Raw genomic sequence first — 15815 nt, forward strand, 5'->3', positions numbered from 1 at the left:
GGGAAGTACAAGTTGGCAACGTATACAGATGGTCCCTACCTAACAGTGGGCTCACAGACTAGAAGGGAGAGACAGACAACGAAACAAAACATATTAACAAAATAAATAGAATAGTAAATATGTACAAGTAAAATAAATAGGGTAATAAATCTGTACAAACATATATACAGGTGCTGTGGGGAGGGGAAGGAGGTAGGGCGGGGGCATGGGGAGGAGAAGAGGTTGGTTCCAGGACCCAACTGTAGGATTAAGCCCCCCTTTTCCTCAGTTCCTGCTCCCTTCCTCATTCCCCTGCCCCTCTCCATCCCACAGCTGTTACGTATACATATATATACACATATATATAAATAATTCTATTTATATTGATGCCTGTTTACCTGTTTTGATGTATATCTCCCCCCTTCTAGATTGTAAGTCCAGTGTGGGCAGGGATTGTCTCTCGTGGCTCAGTGGAAAGAGCACAGGCTTTTGAGTCAGAGGTCAATCAATCAATCAATCAATCAATTGTATTTATTGAGCGCTTACTGTGTGCAGAGCACTGTACTAAGCGCTTGGGAAGTACAAGTCGGCAACACATAGAGACAGTCCCTACCCAACAGCGGGCTCACAGTCTCATGGGTTCAATTCCCAGCTGTGCCAAATGTCAACTGTGTGAATTTGGGCAAGTCTTGTAACTTCTCTGTGCCTCAGTTCCCTCATCTGTAAAATGGGGATTAAGACTGTGAGCCCCCGTGGGACAACCTGATCACCTTGTAACCTCCCCAGCGCTTAGAACAGTGCTTTGCACATAGTAAGCACTTAATAACTTAGAGAAGCAGCATGGCTCAATGGAAAGAGCCCGGGCTTTGGAGTCAGAGGTCATGGGTTCAAATCCCGGCTCTGCCAATTGTCAGCCATGTGACCTTGGGCAAGTCACGTCACTTCTCTGGGCCTCAGTTCCCTCATCTGTAAAATGGGGATTAAGACTGGGAGCCCCCGTGGGACAACCTGATCACCTTGTAACCTCCCCAGCGCTTAGAACAGGGCTTTGCACATAGTAAGCACTTAATAAATTAGAGAAGCAGCATGGCTCAATGGAAAGAGCCTGGGCTTTGGAGTCAGAGGTCATGGGTTCAAATCCCGGCTCCGCCATTTGTCAGCTGTGTGACCTTGGGCAAGTCACTTCACTTCTCTGGGCCTCAGTTCCCTCATCTGTAAAATGGGGATTAAGACTGTGAGCCCCCGTGGGACAACCTGATCACCTTGTAACCTCCCCAGCGCTTAGAACAGTGCTTTGCACATAGTAAGCACTTAATAACTTAGAGAAGCAGCGTGGATCAATTTAAAAGCCTGGGCTTTGGAGTCAGAGGTCATGGGTTCAAATCCTGGCTCTGCCAATTGTCAGCCGTGTGACCTTGGGCAAGTCACTTCACTTCTCTGGGCCTCAGCTCCCTCATCTGTAAAATGGGGATTAAGACTGGGAGCCCCACGTGGGAGAAACTGGTCACCTTGTATCCCCCCAGTGCTTAGAACAGTGCTTGGCACATAGTAAGCGCTTAATCAATGCTATCATCATCATAAATGCCATTATTATTATTATTTTTTTGCTGAATTGTACTTTCCAAGTGGTCAGTACAGTGCTCTGCACATAGTAAGCGCTCAATAAATACGATTGAATGAATGAATGAAGCGCTGGAAGGTGGCAGGACATTGGCTTCTCCCGATGGGAATCCCATCCTCTCAACTGTTTGCTATCCCCCTCTAGTGGCCAATCAGCGAAGAGGAAGCAAATCCTAACGATAAATCAATCAATAGTAATGATAATAATAATAATAATAATAATAAATAATAGTATTTGTTAAAACACTTACTGTGTGCCAAGCCACTGTTCTAAGCCCTGGGGTAGATACAACGTAATCAGGTTGGACACAGTCCCTGTCCCCCATGGGGTTCACAGTCTTAATCTCCATTTTACAGATGAGGGAACTGAGGCCCGGAGAAAAATAATAATAATGGTGGCATTTGTAAAGCCCCCTTTTAGACTGTGACCCCCTTTTAGACTGTGAGCCCACTATTGGGTAGGAACTGTATATGTTGCCAACTTGTACTTCCCAAGCTCTTAGTACAGTGCTCTGCACACAGTAAGCACTCAATAAATTTGATTGATTGATTGATAAAGCACTTACTATGTGCAAAGCACTGTTCTAAGCACTGGGGAGGTTACAACGTGATCAGGTTGTCCCACGTGGGGCTCACAGTCTTAATCTCCATTTTACAGATGAGGGAACTGAGGCCCGGAGAATAATAATAATAACGGTGGCATTTGTAAAGCACTTACTATGTGCAGTGCACTGTTCTAAGCGCTGGGGAGGTTACAACGTGATCAGGTTGTCCCACGGGGGGCTCACAGTCTTTGTCCCCAGATCTTCATCTTCATCACTGTGATCCCATTGTTGGGTAGGGACCGTCTCTATATGTTGCCAACTTGTACTTCCCAAGCGCTTAGTGCAGTGCTCTGCACACAGTAAGCACTCAATAAATACGATTGAATCCCCATTTTACAGATGAGGTAACTGAGGCCCAGAGAAGTGTTGCCAACTTGTACTTCCCAAGCGCTTAGTACAGTGCTCTGCACACAGTAAGTGCTCAATAAATACCATTGAATGAATGAATGAAGTGATTAGCCCAAAGTCACACAGCTGACAATAGGCGGAGCTGGGATTTGAACCCATGACCTCTGACTCCCAAGCCTGTGCTGTTTCCACTGAGCCACGCTGTTTCTCTAAGAGAAGTGAAGTGGCTTGCCCAAGGTCACACAGCAGGCATGTAGCAGAGCTGGGATTAGAACTCAGGTCTTTCTGAGTCCCAGGCCCATGCTCTATCCACTAGGCCATACTGCTTGTCTATTGATTGAGTGCTTAAAATGTGCAGTACAACAGAACAGAATTACTATATACATTCTCTGCCCAAAGGTCAGTTGGAGACGAGGAAGCAAACGCTAATGAACAATCAGTAATAATAGTAATAATAATTATGGTACTTGTGCCATATTATGGTAGAGAAGCAGCGTGGCTCAGTGGAAAGAGCACAAGCTTTGGAGTCAGAGGTCATGGGTTCAAATCCCGGCTCCCATTTGTCAACTGTGTGACTTTGGGCAAGTCACAACTTCTCTGTGCCTCATTTACCTCATGTGTAAAATGGGGATTAAGACTGTGAGCCCCCCGTGGGACAACCTGATCACTTTGTAACCTCCCCAGCGCTTAGAGCAGTGCTTTGCACATAGTAAGCGCTTCATAAATGCCATCATTATTATTATTATTATTATTATTATTATTATTATTGTTAGGCTCTTACTATGTGCCAAGCACAGTTCTAAGCGCTGGAGTAGATACAAGTTAATCAGGTGGGACACAGTCAATCAATCAATCGTATGGACTGAATGCTTATTGTGTGTAGTACAATAGAACAGAATTGGTAAACACATTCTCTGCCCTAAAGGAACTTACTGTCCAGTTGGGGAACTGAACATGAGTAGGAACTAATTTACTCCTGTGGCAAATGAGCAGTCAATCATTTAATGGCATTTACCGAGTGTTAGCTGGGTGCAGAGCACTGTACTAAGCTCTTGGGAGGGAACAATACAATAGAGATGTAGACATTCATTCATTCATTCAATCGTATTTATTGAGCGCTTACTGTGTGCAGAGCACTGTACTAAGCTCTTGGGAGGGAACAATACAATAGAGATGTAGACATTCATTCATTCATTCACTCAATTGTATTTATTGAGCGCTTACTATGTGCAGAGAACTGGACTAAGCGCTTGGGAAGTACACGTCGGCAACATATAGAGACGGTCCCTACCCAGCAGTGGGCTCACAGTCTAGAAGGGGAGACAGACAACAAAACAAAACATGTGGACAGCTGTCAAGTCATCAGAATAAATAGAAGTAAAGCTATATCATCATCATCATCATCAATTGTATTTATTGAGTGCTTACGGTGTGCAGAGTACTGTACTAAGCGCTTGGGAAGTACAAGTTGGCAACATATAGAGACAGTCCCTACCCAGCAGTGGGCTCACAGTCTAGAAGGGGGAGGCAGAGAACAAAACCAAACATACTAACAAAATAAAATAAAATAAAATAAATGCACATCGTTAACAAAATAAATAGAATAGTAAATATGTACAAGTAAAATAGAGTAATCATTAGAGTAGAGTAATTAATAATAATAGTAATAGAGTAATAAACAGATTAATTATAGAGGATCATAAGATAACAAATGCTTGGGCACCTCTGATCCTTAATACCTCCGAATACCAGTACCAGTTTGAAGAACTAATAATAATAATAATAATGGCATTTGTTAAGTGCTTACTGTTCTAAGTGCTGGGGAGGACACAAGGTGATCAGGTTGTCCCATGTGGAGCTCACAGTCCTAATCCCCATTTTACAGATGAGGGAACTGAGGCACACAGAAGTGAAGTGACTGGCCCAAAGTCACACAGCTGACAAGCAACAATAGTTGTCCAGGGCAAAAAGGGGGTTGGGAAGAAAATCTTGGGAATGGGAAATAGCGGGTGGGGGGCACAGCTGCCCCACATAGGGATAGGGTGGATCAATCAATCATATTTATTGAGCGCTTACTGTGCGCAGAGCACTGTACTAAGCGCTTGGTGGATATTTCAATGCCCTTATCCCTTCCTGCTGGATGGGCTTTTTTTAATGGGATTTGTTAAGTGCTTATTGTATGTCAAACATTGTTCTAAGCATTGGGGTAGTTGACCAGGTTGGACGTAGTCCCTGTCCCACACAGGGCTCACAATATTGAATCCCCAGTTTGCAGTTGAAGAAACTGAGGTACAGAGAAGTAACTTACCCCAGGTCACACAGCAGTCAAGTGAGAAATATCCATGGTCAGGGACACATTCATTCATTCATTCAGTCGTATTTATGGAGCGCTTTCTGTGTGCAGAGCACTGTACTAAGCGCTTGGGAAGTACAAGTTGGCAACATATAGAGACGGTCCCTACCCAACAACGGGCTCCACAGTCTAGAAGAGGGAGACAGACAACAAAATAAAACATGTGGACAGGTGTCAAGTCGTCAGAACAAATAGAATTAAAGCTAGATGCACATCATTAACGAAATAAATAGAATAGTAAATGTGTACAAGTAAAATAAATAGAGTAATAAATCTGTATAAATATATATACAGGTGCTGTGGGGAGGGGAAGGAGGTAGGGCCGGGGTGGGGGGAGAGGAAAAAGGGGGCTCAGACTGGGACATAGTGTAGAGGAGGAGGCCGGCCATAAAATAAATTAGCGATAAGGGAAATGGCAGAGGATAAGGAGATGTACTGAGCGAGACTTTCCTGTCAGGCAGCACCCCCAGAATCCCTTCCATGGGACCCTCCCACTCCCTGAAGAAGCAGCAGCAAGGCCCTGAGAGTCAGAAGGACCTGAGTTCTAATTCCTGCTTCACCACTTGTCCGCTGTGTGACCTCGAGCCACCCACTTAACTTCTCTGTGCCTCTCTTACCTCATCTGCAAAATGGGGATTAAAACTGGGAGCCCCAGGTGGCACAGGGACTGTGTCCAACTCAATTACCTTGTATCTACTCTAGCGGTTAGTACATCCTGGCACAGAGTAAGCGCTTAACAAGTACCACATATGAGCCCACTGTTGGGTAGGTACCGTCTCTATATGTTGCCAACTTGTACTTCCCAAGCGCTTAGTACAGTGCTCTGAACACATTAAGCGCTCAATAAATACGATTGAATGAATGAATGAATGAATGGATGAAAGAAAAAAAAGGACTGTAGGGATGTGGGAGGGTAATTACCAGTCACCTGACTTCAAAGAATCTAAGTCCCAAACCTGTAATCCACATTTCTTGGCTGCTGGGTGACCTTAGGCAAGCCACTTAACTTCTCTGTGCCTCAGTGACCTCATCTGGGCTTTGGAGTCAGAGGTCAAGGGTTCAAACCCCGGCTCTGCCATTGTCAGCTGTGTGACTTTGGGCAAGTCACTTAACTTCTCTGTGCCTCGGTTACCTCATCTGTAAAACGGAGATTAAGACTGTGAGCCCCCCGTGGGACAACCTGATCACCTTGTGACCTCCACAATGAACAGTGCTTTGCACATAGTAAGCGCTTGATAAATACCATCATCATTATTATTATTATTATCTGTAAAATGGGGATTGAGACTGTGAGCCCCACGTGGGACAACCTGATCACCTTGTGACCTCCACAGCGCTTAGAACAGTGCTTTGCACATAGTAAGCACTTGATAATACCATCATCATTATTATTATTATTATCTGTAAAATGGGGATTGAGACTGTGAGCCCCACGTGGGACAACCTGATTACCATGTATCTACCCCAGAGCTTAGAACAGAGCGTGGCACATAGTAAGCGCTTAACAAATGCCATCATCATTATTATTATTCCACCACAGCTACAGTACCATATATGTAGTTCCCAGGGTGATAACCCCTGCTGCAATCTGAATCTCTGAGCTTTTTTGGAGCAAATTTCCGCTGTGACTCTAAGGTGTCATTTTTCTCAGTGCTTTTCTTCCTAAGGCCTGGATAACAAACAATTCCCAGGGCGTGTGTCCACTTCCTGAAGAATCTGGTCCATCTGATACCATCCAAATCCAAGGCAAGGACGAATGACCTGCCAACTGTTGTTTGTGTTTGGTGTTTTATGGACTGCGGCCCTCATGGCCCGGCTCCGATTGACGTATCCGGTAGAACGACGTTCTCCTGGGTGCCGACGTCCCTAGTCGGGAGGCCGGAGGGACGGATCTGTGAGTGGGTGGTCAGAACACTGACCAGGAGACAGCCCGCGGTACAGATGTTATCAAAAGCCCTGGCCTGGGACTAAATTGCCTTGGCATCAGTTCCTCCGTCAGCTGGGTGTTGCACCAAAAAGATTTGTAGCCTTCTGGATTTATTAAAGGGAGAGGGTGGAACGGAGTTGCCCTCTCCTTCTCCCCAACCGGTTCTGTTGGTTCTTCATCATCATCATCATCAATCGTATTTATTGAGCGCTTACTGTGTGCAGAGCACTGTACTAAGCGCTTAGCACTTCATACTCTGAAGATACTGACACTCACCGTCCCCCACCGCCAGCACCAGAAAATCACAAGAGTCAAAGGGAGAGCGGAACGTTTTCCCCAAAGGGAAAAAGCAGCCCCCAGGCATCCTAGAAGATCACTATCATCATCATCAATCGTATTTATTGAGCGCTTACTATGTGCAGAGCACTGTACTAAGCGCTTGGGAAGTACAAATTGGCAACATATCATTTTGCCATTTTTCATCTAACCACCCGCACTTTAATCCCAAAAGTCTCTTTCCCTTCTAGCAACCCATCTCCCGAGTCCGACTCTTTTGGCCGGAGAGCGGTCATCAGTAACTAACCCACTATCATCGCTTTCCTGTCACAGTCCAAAACCCACTGAATTGTGCTTTCTTGGGTTCCAGCCTTGACTACGTTATTCTGTTTCTCCAACCCCTTCACCCTGCTCTCCAGCACGCCTGTGACAAGTCCAAACAACACAGACTTGTCTTCAAAATCTCCTTCTTTTCTGTCCCCCAGCGCCTCTTCTTTTTCTGTTCCTCATCTATCCCCCTCACGCTTCTCTCTTTCTTTCTTCCCCTCAACTCTCCTCTCCCTGTTAATGGACTTGTCTCTCTTCCCCTCCGCAGCCCATTGACTATGAAGGATTCCAGCTCTTCATGAGGACGTATTTGGAGGTGGACATTCCTGAGGAGCTTTGTCAGCACCTCTTCATGTCCTTCAAACGCAAGACCTGCCAGCCGTCACCTGACTCCCAGAGGCCCAGTTCCAGTATTTCCCAAATTGGTAAATGATGATGATGGTATTTGTCAAGCGCTTACTATGTATGAGGCACTATTCTAAGCACTGGTGGGGGATAAAAGGTGATATTTTGTTAGTATGTTTGGTTTTGTTCTCTGTCTCCCCCTTTTAGACTGTGATCCCACTGTTCGGTAGGGACTGTCTCTATGTGTTGCCAATTTGTACTTCCCAAGCGCTTAGTACAGTGCTCTGCACATAGTAAGCGCTCAATAAATACGATTGATGATGATGATGATGATGATCACGTTGTCCCACATGGGGCTCAAAGTCTTAATCCCTATTTTACAGATCAATCAATAAATCCATCAATCGTATTTATTGAGCGCTTACTGTGTGCAGAGCACTGTACTAAGCGCTTGGGAAGTATAAGTCGGCAACACATGGAGACAGTCCCTACCCAACAGCGGGCTCACAGTCTAGAAGGGGGAGACAGAGAACAAAACCAAACACACTAACAAAATAAAATAAATAGAATAGATATGTACAAGTAAGATAAATAAATAGAGTAATAAATATGTACAAACATATATACATATATACAGGTGCTGTGGGGAAGGGAAGGAGGTAAGATGGCGGGGAGAGAAGTTAAGTTGCCAACTTGTACTTCCCAAGCGCTTAGTACAGTGTTCTGCACACAGTAAGCGCTCAATAAATACGATTGATTGATTGATTGATTGATTAAGTGGCTCAGTGGAAAGAGCCTGGGCTTTGGAGTCAGAGGTCATGGGTTCAAATTCCGACTCCACCACTTGTCAGCTGTGTGACTTTGGGCAGGTCACTTCACTTCTCTGTGCCTCAGTTCCCTCATCTGTAAAATGGGGATGAAGACTGTGAGCTCCACGTGGGACAATCTGATTACCTTGTATCTCCCCCAGCGCTTAGAACAGTGCTTAGCACATAGTAAGCACTTAACAAATACCAATATTATTATTATTATTATTATTATTATTATTATTATTATTATTATTATTATGTGACTTGCCCAGTCACACAGCTGACAGGTGGCGGAGCCGGGATTAGAACCGATGACCTCCGACTCCCAAGCCTGGGGTCTTTCCACTGAGCCACGCTGCTTCTCAGTAAATCAGGCCAAGCTTCATCTATTGGACTAAGAGAATAATAATAATAACAATAGATAAAAGGTAATAAGGATATAAGATAACAATAATATAATAATTATAATAACAATGATATTATAATCGAGGGGTTAAGTGTTTACAACGTGCCAAGCACTGTGCTAGTTGCTGGGATAGATGTGGGATAATCAATTAATTAATTCATTCATTCAATCGTATTTATTGAGCACTTACTGTGTGCAGAGCACTGAACTAAGCACTTGGGAAGTACAAGTTGGCAACATATAGAGACAGTCCCTACCCAACAACGGGCTCACAGCCTAGAAGGGGGAGACAGACAACAAAGCAAAACATATTAACCAAATAAAATAAATAGAATAAATATGTACAAGTAAAATAGAGTAATAAATCTGTACAAATGTATATACAGGTGCTGTGGGGAGGGGAAAGAGGTAAGGCGGGGGGATGGGGAGGAGGAGAGGAAGGAGGGGGCTCCATCTGGGAAGGCCTCCTGGAGGAGGTGAGCTCTCAGTAGGGTTTGAAAGGAGCTTTGCACATAGTAAGTGCTTAATAAATGCCATTATTATGATTATTATTTGCATTGAGTACTCACAGTGTGCAGAGCACTGTACCACTTACAACAATGATTTGCACATAGTAAGCGCTTAATAAATGCCATTATTATTATTATTATTATTATTATTATTAGGTACTAGGAAAGATTCATGATAATCAGTCATATTTATTGAGAACTTACTGTGTGCAGAGCACTGTACTAAGTGCTAGGGTAGATACAGGATAATCAAACATATATTGAGCGCTTACTTTGTGAAGAGCACTCTACTAATTTTTTGGAAGAGTACAGGGTAAGAGAATTGATAGGCACACCCCCTGCCCTTAATCAATCAATCAATCGTATTTATTGAGCGCTTACTGTGTGCAGAGCATTGTACGAAGTGCTTGCTGACTAGTATGGGAGACAGATATTAATGTAAATGAATATGTTACAGATCTGGACACAAATCCTGTGGAGCTGATGATGGGTTAATCAAACACAGTGCCTCTCTCATGTGGAGCTCCCAGTTTAAGTGGGAGGGAGAATAGGCATTGCACCCCTGTTTTACAGATGAGGAAACAGAGGCACAGGGAAGTGACTTACCCAAGGTCTCACAGCAGGAAAATGGTAGAGTCGGGTTTGGAACCCAGGCCTCCTGACCCAGTCCTGTCCATGTTGTTCTCCTCTTCCCCCAAATCTCAAGCCCCATGGGTTGAATTTGGAGAGGTACTTCTTCTCTTTTTGGGGAGACTGAAGAGGATGAGGGTGGCAACCTCTTTACTGCATGGAACTTGGGGCTGGCAGTATATCTTCCTTAGTCTCTGATGAAGCCGTGTGGTATTTATTCTTTCATTCATTCATTCAATCATATTTATTGAGCGCTTACTGTGTGCAGAGCACTGTACTATGCGTTTGGGAAGTACAAGTCGGCAACAGGGAGAGACGGTCCCTACCCAACAATGGGCTCACAGTCTAGAAGGGGGAGACAGTCGAGAAGGGGGTGGCTCTTTCCACCAGGCCACTCTGCTTCTCTGAGTTCACTGAAAGATGAGAAAATATCAATCATCATCATCATCAATCGTATTTATTGAGCCCTTACTGTGTGCAGAGCACTGTACTAAGCGCTTGGGAAGTACAAGTTGGTAACATATAGAGACAGTCCCTACCCAACAGTGGGCTCACAGTCTAAAAGGGGGAGACAGAGAACAAAACCAAACATACTAACAAAATAAAATGAATAGAATAGATATGTACAAGTAAAATAAATAAATAAATAAATAGAGTAATAAATATGTACAAACATATATACATATATACAGGTGCTGTGGGGACGGGAAGGAGGTGAGATGGGGGGGATGGAGAGGGGGTTGAGGGGGAGAGGAAGGAAGGGGCTCAGTCTGGAGCCCTCCAGTCTGTACAGGCCTCTGCTTGACTCAATCAATCAATCATATTTATTGAGCGCTTACTGTGTGCAGAACACTGTACTAAGCACTTGGGAAGTACAAGTCGGCAACATGTAGAGACAACAATGGGCTCACAGTCTAGAACGGGGAGACAGTCTAGAAGGGGGTGGCTCTTTCCACCAGGCCACTCTGCTTCTCTGAGTTCACTGAAAGATGAGAAAATATCAATCAATCAATCAATCAATCGTATTTATTGAGCACTTACTGTTTCTAGACTGTGAGCCCACTGTTGGGTAGGGACCATCTCTATATGTTGCCAACTTGTAGTTCCCAAGCGCTTAGTACAGTGCTCTGCACACAGTAAGCGCTCAATAAATACGATCGATTGACTGATTGATTGATTGACTGCAGAGCACTGTACTAAGCACTTGGAAGGACAAGTTGGCAACAAATATCACTGTAAATACACGATGGGGAAAGACTGACAGGAGACAAATGAATAAGAAAAACACCTGGGAGTCCCTATGACCCGCAGCTGAATATGTCAGCAATTCATCAGCAGCGCTTCCAAAATTACGGTTATTTAGCCTAGAAAAGAGAAGACTATGGAATGACAGGATACTGAAGGGCTTTTACGGAGAGAATGCCAACGAGCCTTCTCGGTGCCCAGTTAGGACTTACAAAGACGAAAGATTTAGAGCAGGAAAACAGAGAAGCTGTGTGGCCTGGTGGAAAGAGCGCAGGTCCAGGAGTCAGAGGACCTACCACTTACCTCAATCAATCAATCAATCAATCGTATTTATTTATTGAGCGCTTACTATGTGCAGAGCACTGTACTAAGCGCTTGGGAACTACAAATTGGCAACATATAGAGACAGTCCCTACCCAACAGTGGGCTCACAGTCTAAAAGGGGGAGACAGAGAACAAAACCAAACATACTAACAAAATAAAATAAATAGAATACCTGCTGTGTGACCTTGGGAAAGTCCCTTCGCTTCTCTGTGCTTCAGGTCCCTCTTCTGCAAAATGGGGATTCAATATCCGTGCTCCCTCCTACTTACACCCCAAGTGAGCCCCAAGTGGGACGTGATGATCTTGTATCTACCCCTGATCTTAGTAATAATAATAATAATAATGATAATGGTATTTGTTAAGCACTTGTTGTGTGCCATGCACTGTGCTAAATGCTGGATAATAATTGAGGAATTTGTGAAACGCCGACTACGTGCCAGGCACTGTACTAAGCACTGGGGTGGATACAAGGAAATCGGGTTGGATACGGTCTACAGTGGGGGAAACAGACATCAATACAAATAAACAAAATTACAGATATGTACATAAGTGTGATGGTAATAATAATAATAATGATGGTATTTATTAAGCGCTTACTATGTGCAAAGCACGGTTCTAAGTGCTCCCTGTCCCGCATGAGGCCGCATGCAGAGCACTGTATTAAGCGCTTGGGAAAGTACGATGCAATAGAATTTTTTTTTGGCATCGGCTAAGCAATTTACTCTGTGTCAGACACTGTTCTAAGTGCTAGGGTAGGTACAAGTTAATTAGGTTGGACTCGGTCCCTGCCCCACAGGGGCTCAACATCTAAGTAGAAAAGCAGAGAAGCAGCGTGGCTCTGCGGAAAGAGCCTGGGCTTGGGAATCAGAGATCATGGGTTCTAATCCCGGCTCCGCCGCTTGTCTGCTGTGTGACTTTGGACAAGTCACTTAACTTCTCTGGGCCTCAGTTACCTCATCTCCAAAATGGGGATTAAGACTGTGAGCCCCACGTGGGACCACCTGATCACCTTGTATCCACCCCAGCGCTTAGAGCAGTGCTTGGCACATAGTAAGCACTTAACAAAAGCCATCATTATTACTATCATTATTATTAATGATAAGACTGTGAGCTCCTTCTAGACTGTGAGCCCCTTCTAGACTGTGAGCCCACTATTGGGTAGGGACTGTCTCTATATGTTGCCAACTTGTACTTCCCAAACGCTTAGTACAGTGCTCTGCACACAGTAAGCGCTCAATAAATACGATTGATTGATGGACTGATTAATTAGAAGTTGGTAGACATGATCCTTGCCCACAAAGAGGTTGTAGTTTATAGGAAGCAGTCCAGGATAAAGTGGATTTCTTTATACTTGTGAGCATAGGACGCTGATAATAATAATAATAATCATAATAATAATAATAATCATAATACTTGTGGTTTTTGTTAAGCGCTATCTGCCAGGCACTGTACTAAGCACTGGGCGGTCACAAGTAAATCGGGTTGGATGCAGTCCCTCTCCTGGATGGGGCTCACAGTCTTAATCCCCATTTGAGGTAAGTGAGGTACATAGAGAAGAGATTTGTCCAAGGCCACACAGCAGACAAGTGACAAAGCAGGGATTAGAACTCATGACCTTCTGACTCCCAGACGTGTGGTCTATGCTGGACGATGTAGTCCATGTCTCCGGAATCCTCCATGCCGGGGCCCCATGGACATTCTGGGAAGACAGGGAACAGGGCCATTGGGGTTCAGGAATGGGCCTGGGCACAAAACAGCAGGGAGCTGGGAAGTAGCGGGGCTCAGTGGAAAGAGCCCGGGCTTTGGAGTCAGAGGTCATGGGTTCAAATCCCGGCTCCGCCACTTGTCAGCTGTGTGACTTTGGGCAAGTCACTTCACTTCTCTGGGCCTCAGTTCCCTCATCTGTAAAATGGGGACTGTGAGCCCCCCGTGGGACGACCTGATCACTTTGTAACCTCCCCAGTGCCTAGAACAGTGCTTTGCACATAGTAAGCGCTTAATAAATGCCATTATTATTATTATTAAGTGTGGTGTGAGGTGCCCAGCTGATCAGCAAGGCCGTGTGGGTAGACCGCAGACCTGGGAATTAGAAGGACCTGGGTTCTAATCCAGGCTCCGCCACTTATCTACTGTGTGACCTTGGGTAAGTCACTTCACTTCTCTGGGCCTCAGTTCCTTCATCTATAAAATGAGTTTTAAGACTGTGTGCCCCATGTGGGACAGGGACTGTGTCCAACCTGATTACTTTGTATCTACACCAGTGCTTAGAACATTGCTTGACACATAGTAAGTGTTTAACAAATACTGTCACTGTTGTTATTATTATTATTATTATTATTATTATTATTATTATTATTATTATTATTATTAAGCATGGGCAGAGCTCTAAACTAAGTCCTGATTCCCGCTCTCACAACCTAATGAGGGGGATGGGGCCAGAACCAAGCAATAAAAAAGGAACATGTAGGGTAGGGACTGCCTCTATATGTTGCCGATTTGTACTTCCCAAGCACTTAGTACAGTGCTCTGCACACAATAAGCGCTCAATAAATGCAATTGATTGAATGAATGAATGAATGAATGAATGAATAAGCAGAGTGTCCTAGAGAACAAAGCACGTGGCTAGGAGCCAGAGGACCTGGGTTCTAATCTTGGTTCTGTCAAGTGCCTGCGGTGTGACCCTGGGCAAGTCACTTCACTTGTCTATGCCTCAGGTTCCTCAACTGAAAAATGGGGATCGAATACCTATTCTCCCTCCTCCTTGACTGTGAGCCCCTTGGGGGACAGGGACTGTGACCTACTTTTTTTTTTGATGGCATTTATTAAGCGCTTACTATGTGCAAAGCACTGTTCTAAGCCCTGGGGAGGTTACAAGGTGATCAGGTTGTCCCACGGGGGGCTCACAGCCTTAATCCCCATTTTACAGATGAAGTAACTGAGGCACAGAGAAGTTAAGTGACTTGCCCAAAGTCACACAGCTGACAATTGGAGGAGCTGGGATTTGAACCCATGACTTCTGACTCCAAAGCCCGGGCTCTTTCCTACTGAGCCACGCTGCTTCCCATGATGAACTTGTATCGACCCCAGCGCTTAGAACAGTGCTTGACACAGAGTAAGTGCTTAACAAATACCAAAAGATAGAGGTGACTGCCTAACACCAACTCACTGAACAGAGGTGAACCCATAAAGGCTGAGGGTTCAGATCTATGGTATGTTGCCAACTTGTACTTCCCAAGCGCTTAGTACAGTGCTCTGCACACTATAAGTGCTCAATAAATACGATTGAATGAATGAATGGATGAATCTATGGGAAGGCCAAAAGACTGCAAGGTTCTGGATTCAGTCAATCGTAAGCCCACTGTTGGGTAGGGACTGTCTCTATATGTTGCCAACTTGTACTTCCCAAGCGCTTAGTACAGTGCTCTGCACACAGTAAGCGCTCAATAAGTACGATTGATTGATTGATTAAGTATTGAGTGCTTACTTTGTGCAGAGCACTGTAGAACGTGCTTCAGAGCGTACACTATAGCAGACGCATTCCCGGTCTAGAGGGGTAAGACAGACATTGATATAAATGAAATTGCAGTACATAAGTGCTGTGGGGCTGGGAAGGGGGATGAATAAGAGGAGCAAGTCAAGGTGATTATGATGATGGCATTTATTAAGTGCTTACTATGTGCAAAGCACTGTTCTAAGCGCTGGGGAGGCTACAAAGTGATCAGGTTGTCCCAAGGAGGGCTCACAGTCAATCCCCCATTTTACAGATGAGGGAACTGAGGCCCAGAGAAGTGAAGTGACTTGCCCAAAGTCACACAGCTGACAATTGTCGGAGTCGGGATTTAAACCCATGACCACCGACTCCAAAGCCTCACTCATGGGCACTGACTCTTTCCACTGAGGCACGCTGCTTCTCTAATCCAGGTGATCCAGAAGGGAGTGGGAGGAGAGGAAAGGGGGCACTTAGTCTGGGAAGGCCTCATGGAGGAGATGTGCCTTCAGAAAGGCTTTGAAGGAGGGGAGGGTAATTGTCGGATAAGAAGAAGGAGGGCTTTCCAGGCCAGAGGCAGACTTGTGGGCGAGAGGTCCGTGGCGAGATGAAAATGATCGGGGTA

The 15815-nt window shown here is 44.8% G+C and overlaps 1 protein-coding gene across 1 annotated transcript in view; it reads left to right on the forward strand.

Annotated features, from left to right (window-relative positions):
* DGKG (diacylglycerol kinase gamma) overlaps positions 1-15815 on the forward strand; it is a 459919-nt gene that overhangs the window by 115680 nt on the left and 328424 nt on the right. The window contains exon 4 of the mRNA XM_038750502.1: positions 7704-7860. Within this exon, the coding sequence (XP_038606430.1) occupies positions 7704-7860 (157 nt within the window). The remainder of the gene's footprint in view (positions 1-7703; positions 7861-15815) is intronic.

The sequence above is a fragment of the Tachyglossus aculeatus genome, chromosome 1 (genome assembly GCF_015852505.1).
Source record: "Tachyglossus aculeatus isolate mTacAcu1 chromosome 1, mTacAcu1.pri, whole genome shotgun sequence".
Classification (NCBI taxonomy): domain Eukaryota; kingdom Metazoa; phylum Chordata; class Mammalia; order Monotremata; family Tachyglossidae; genus Tachyglossus; species Tachyglossus aculeatus.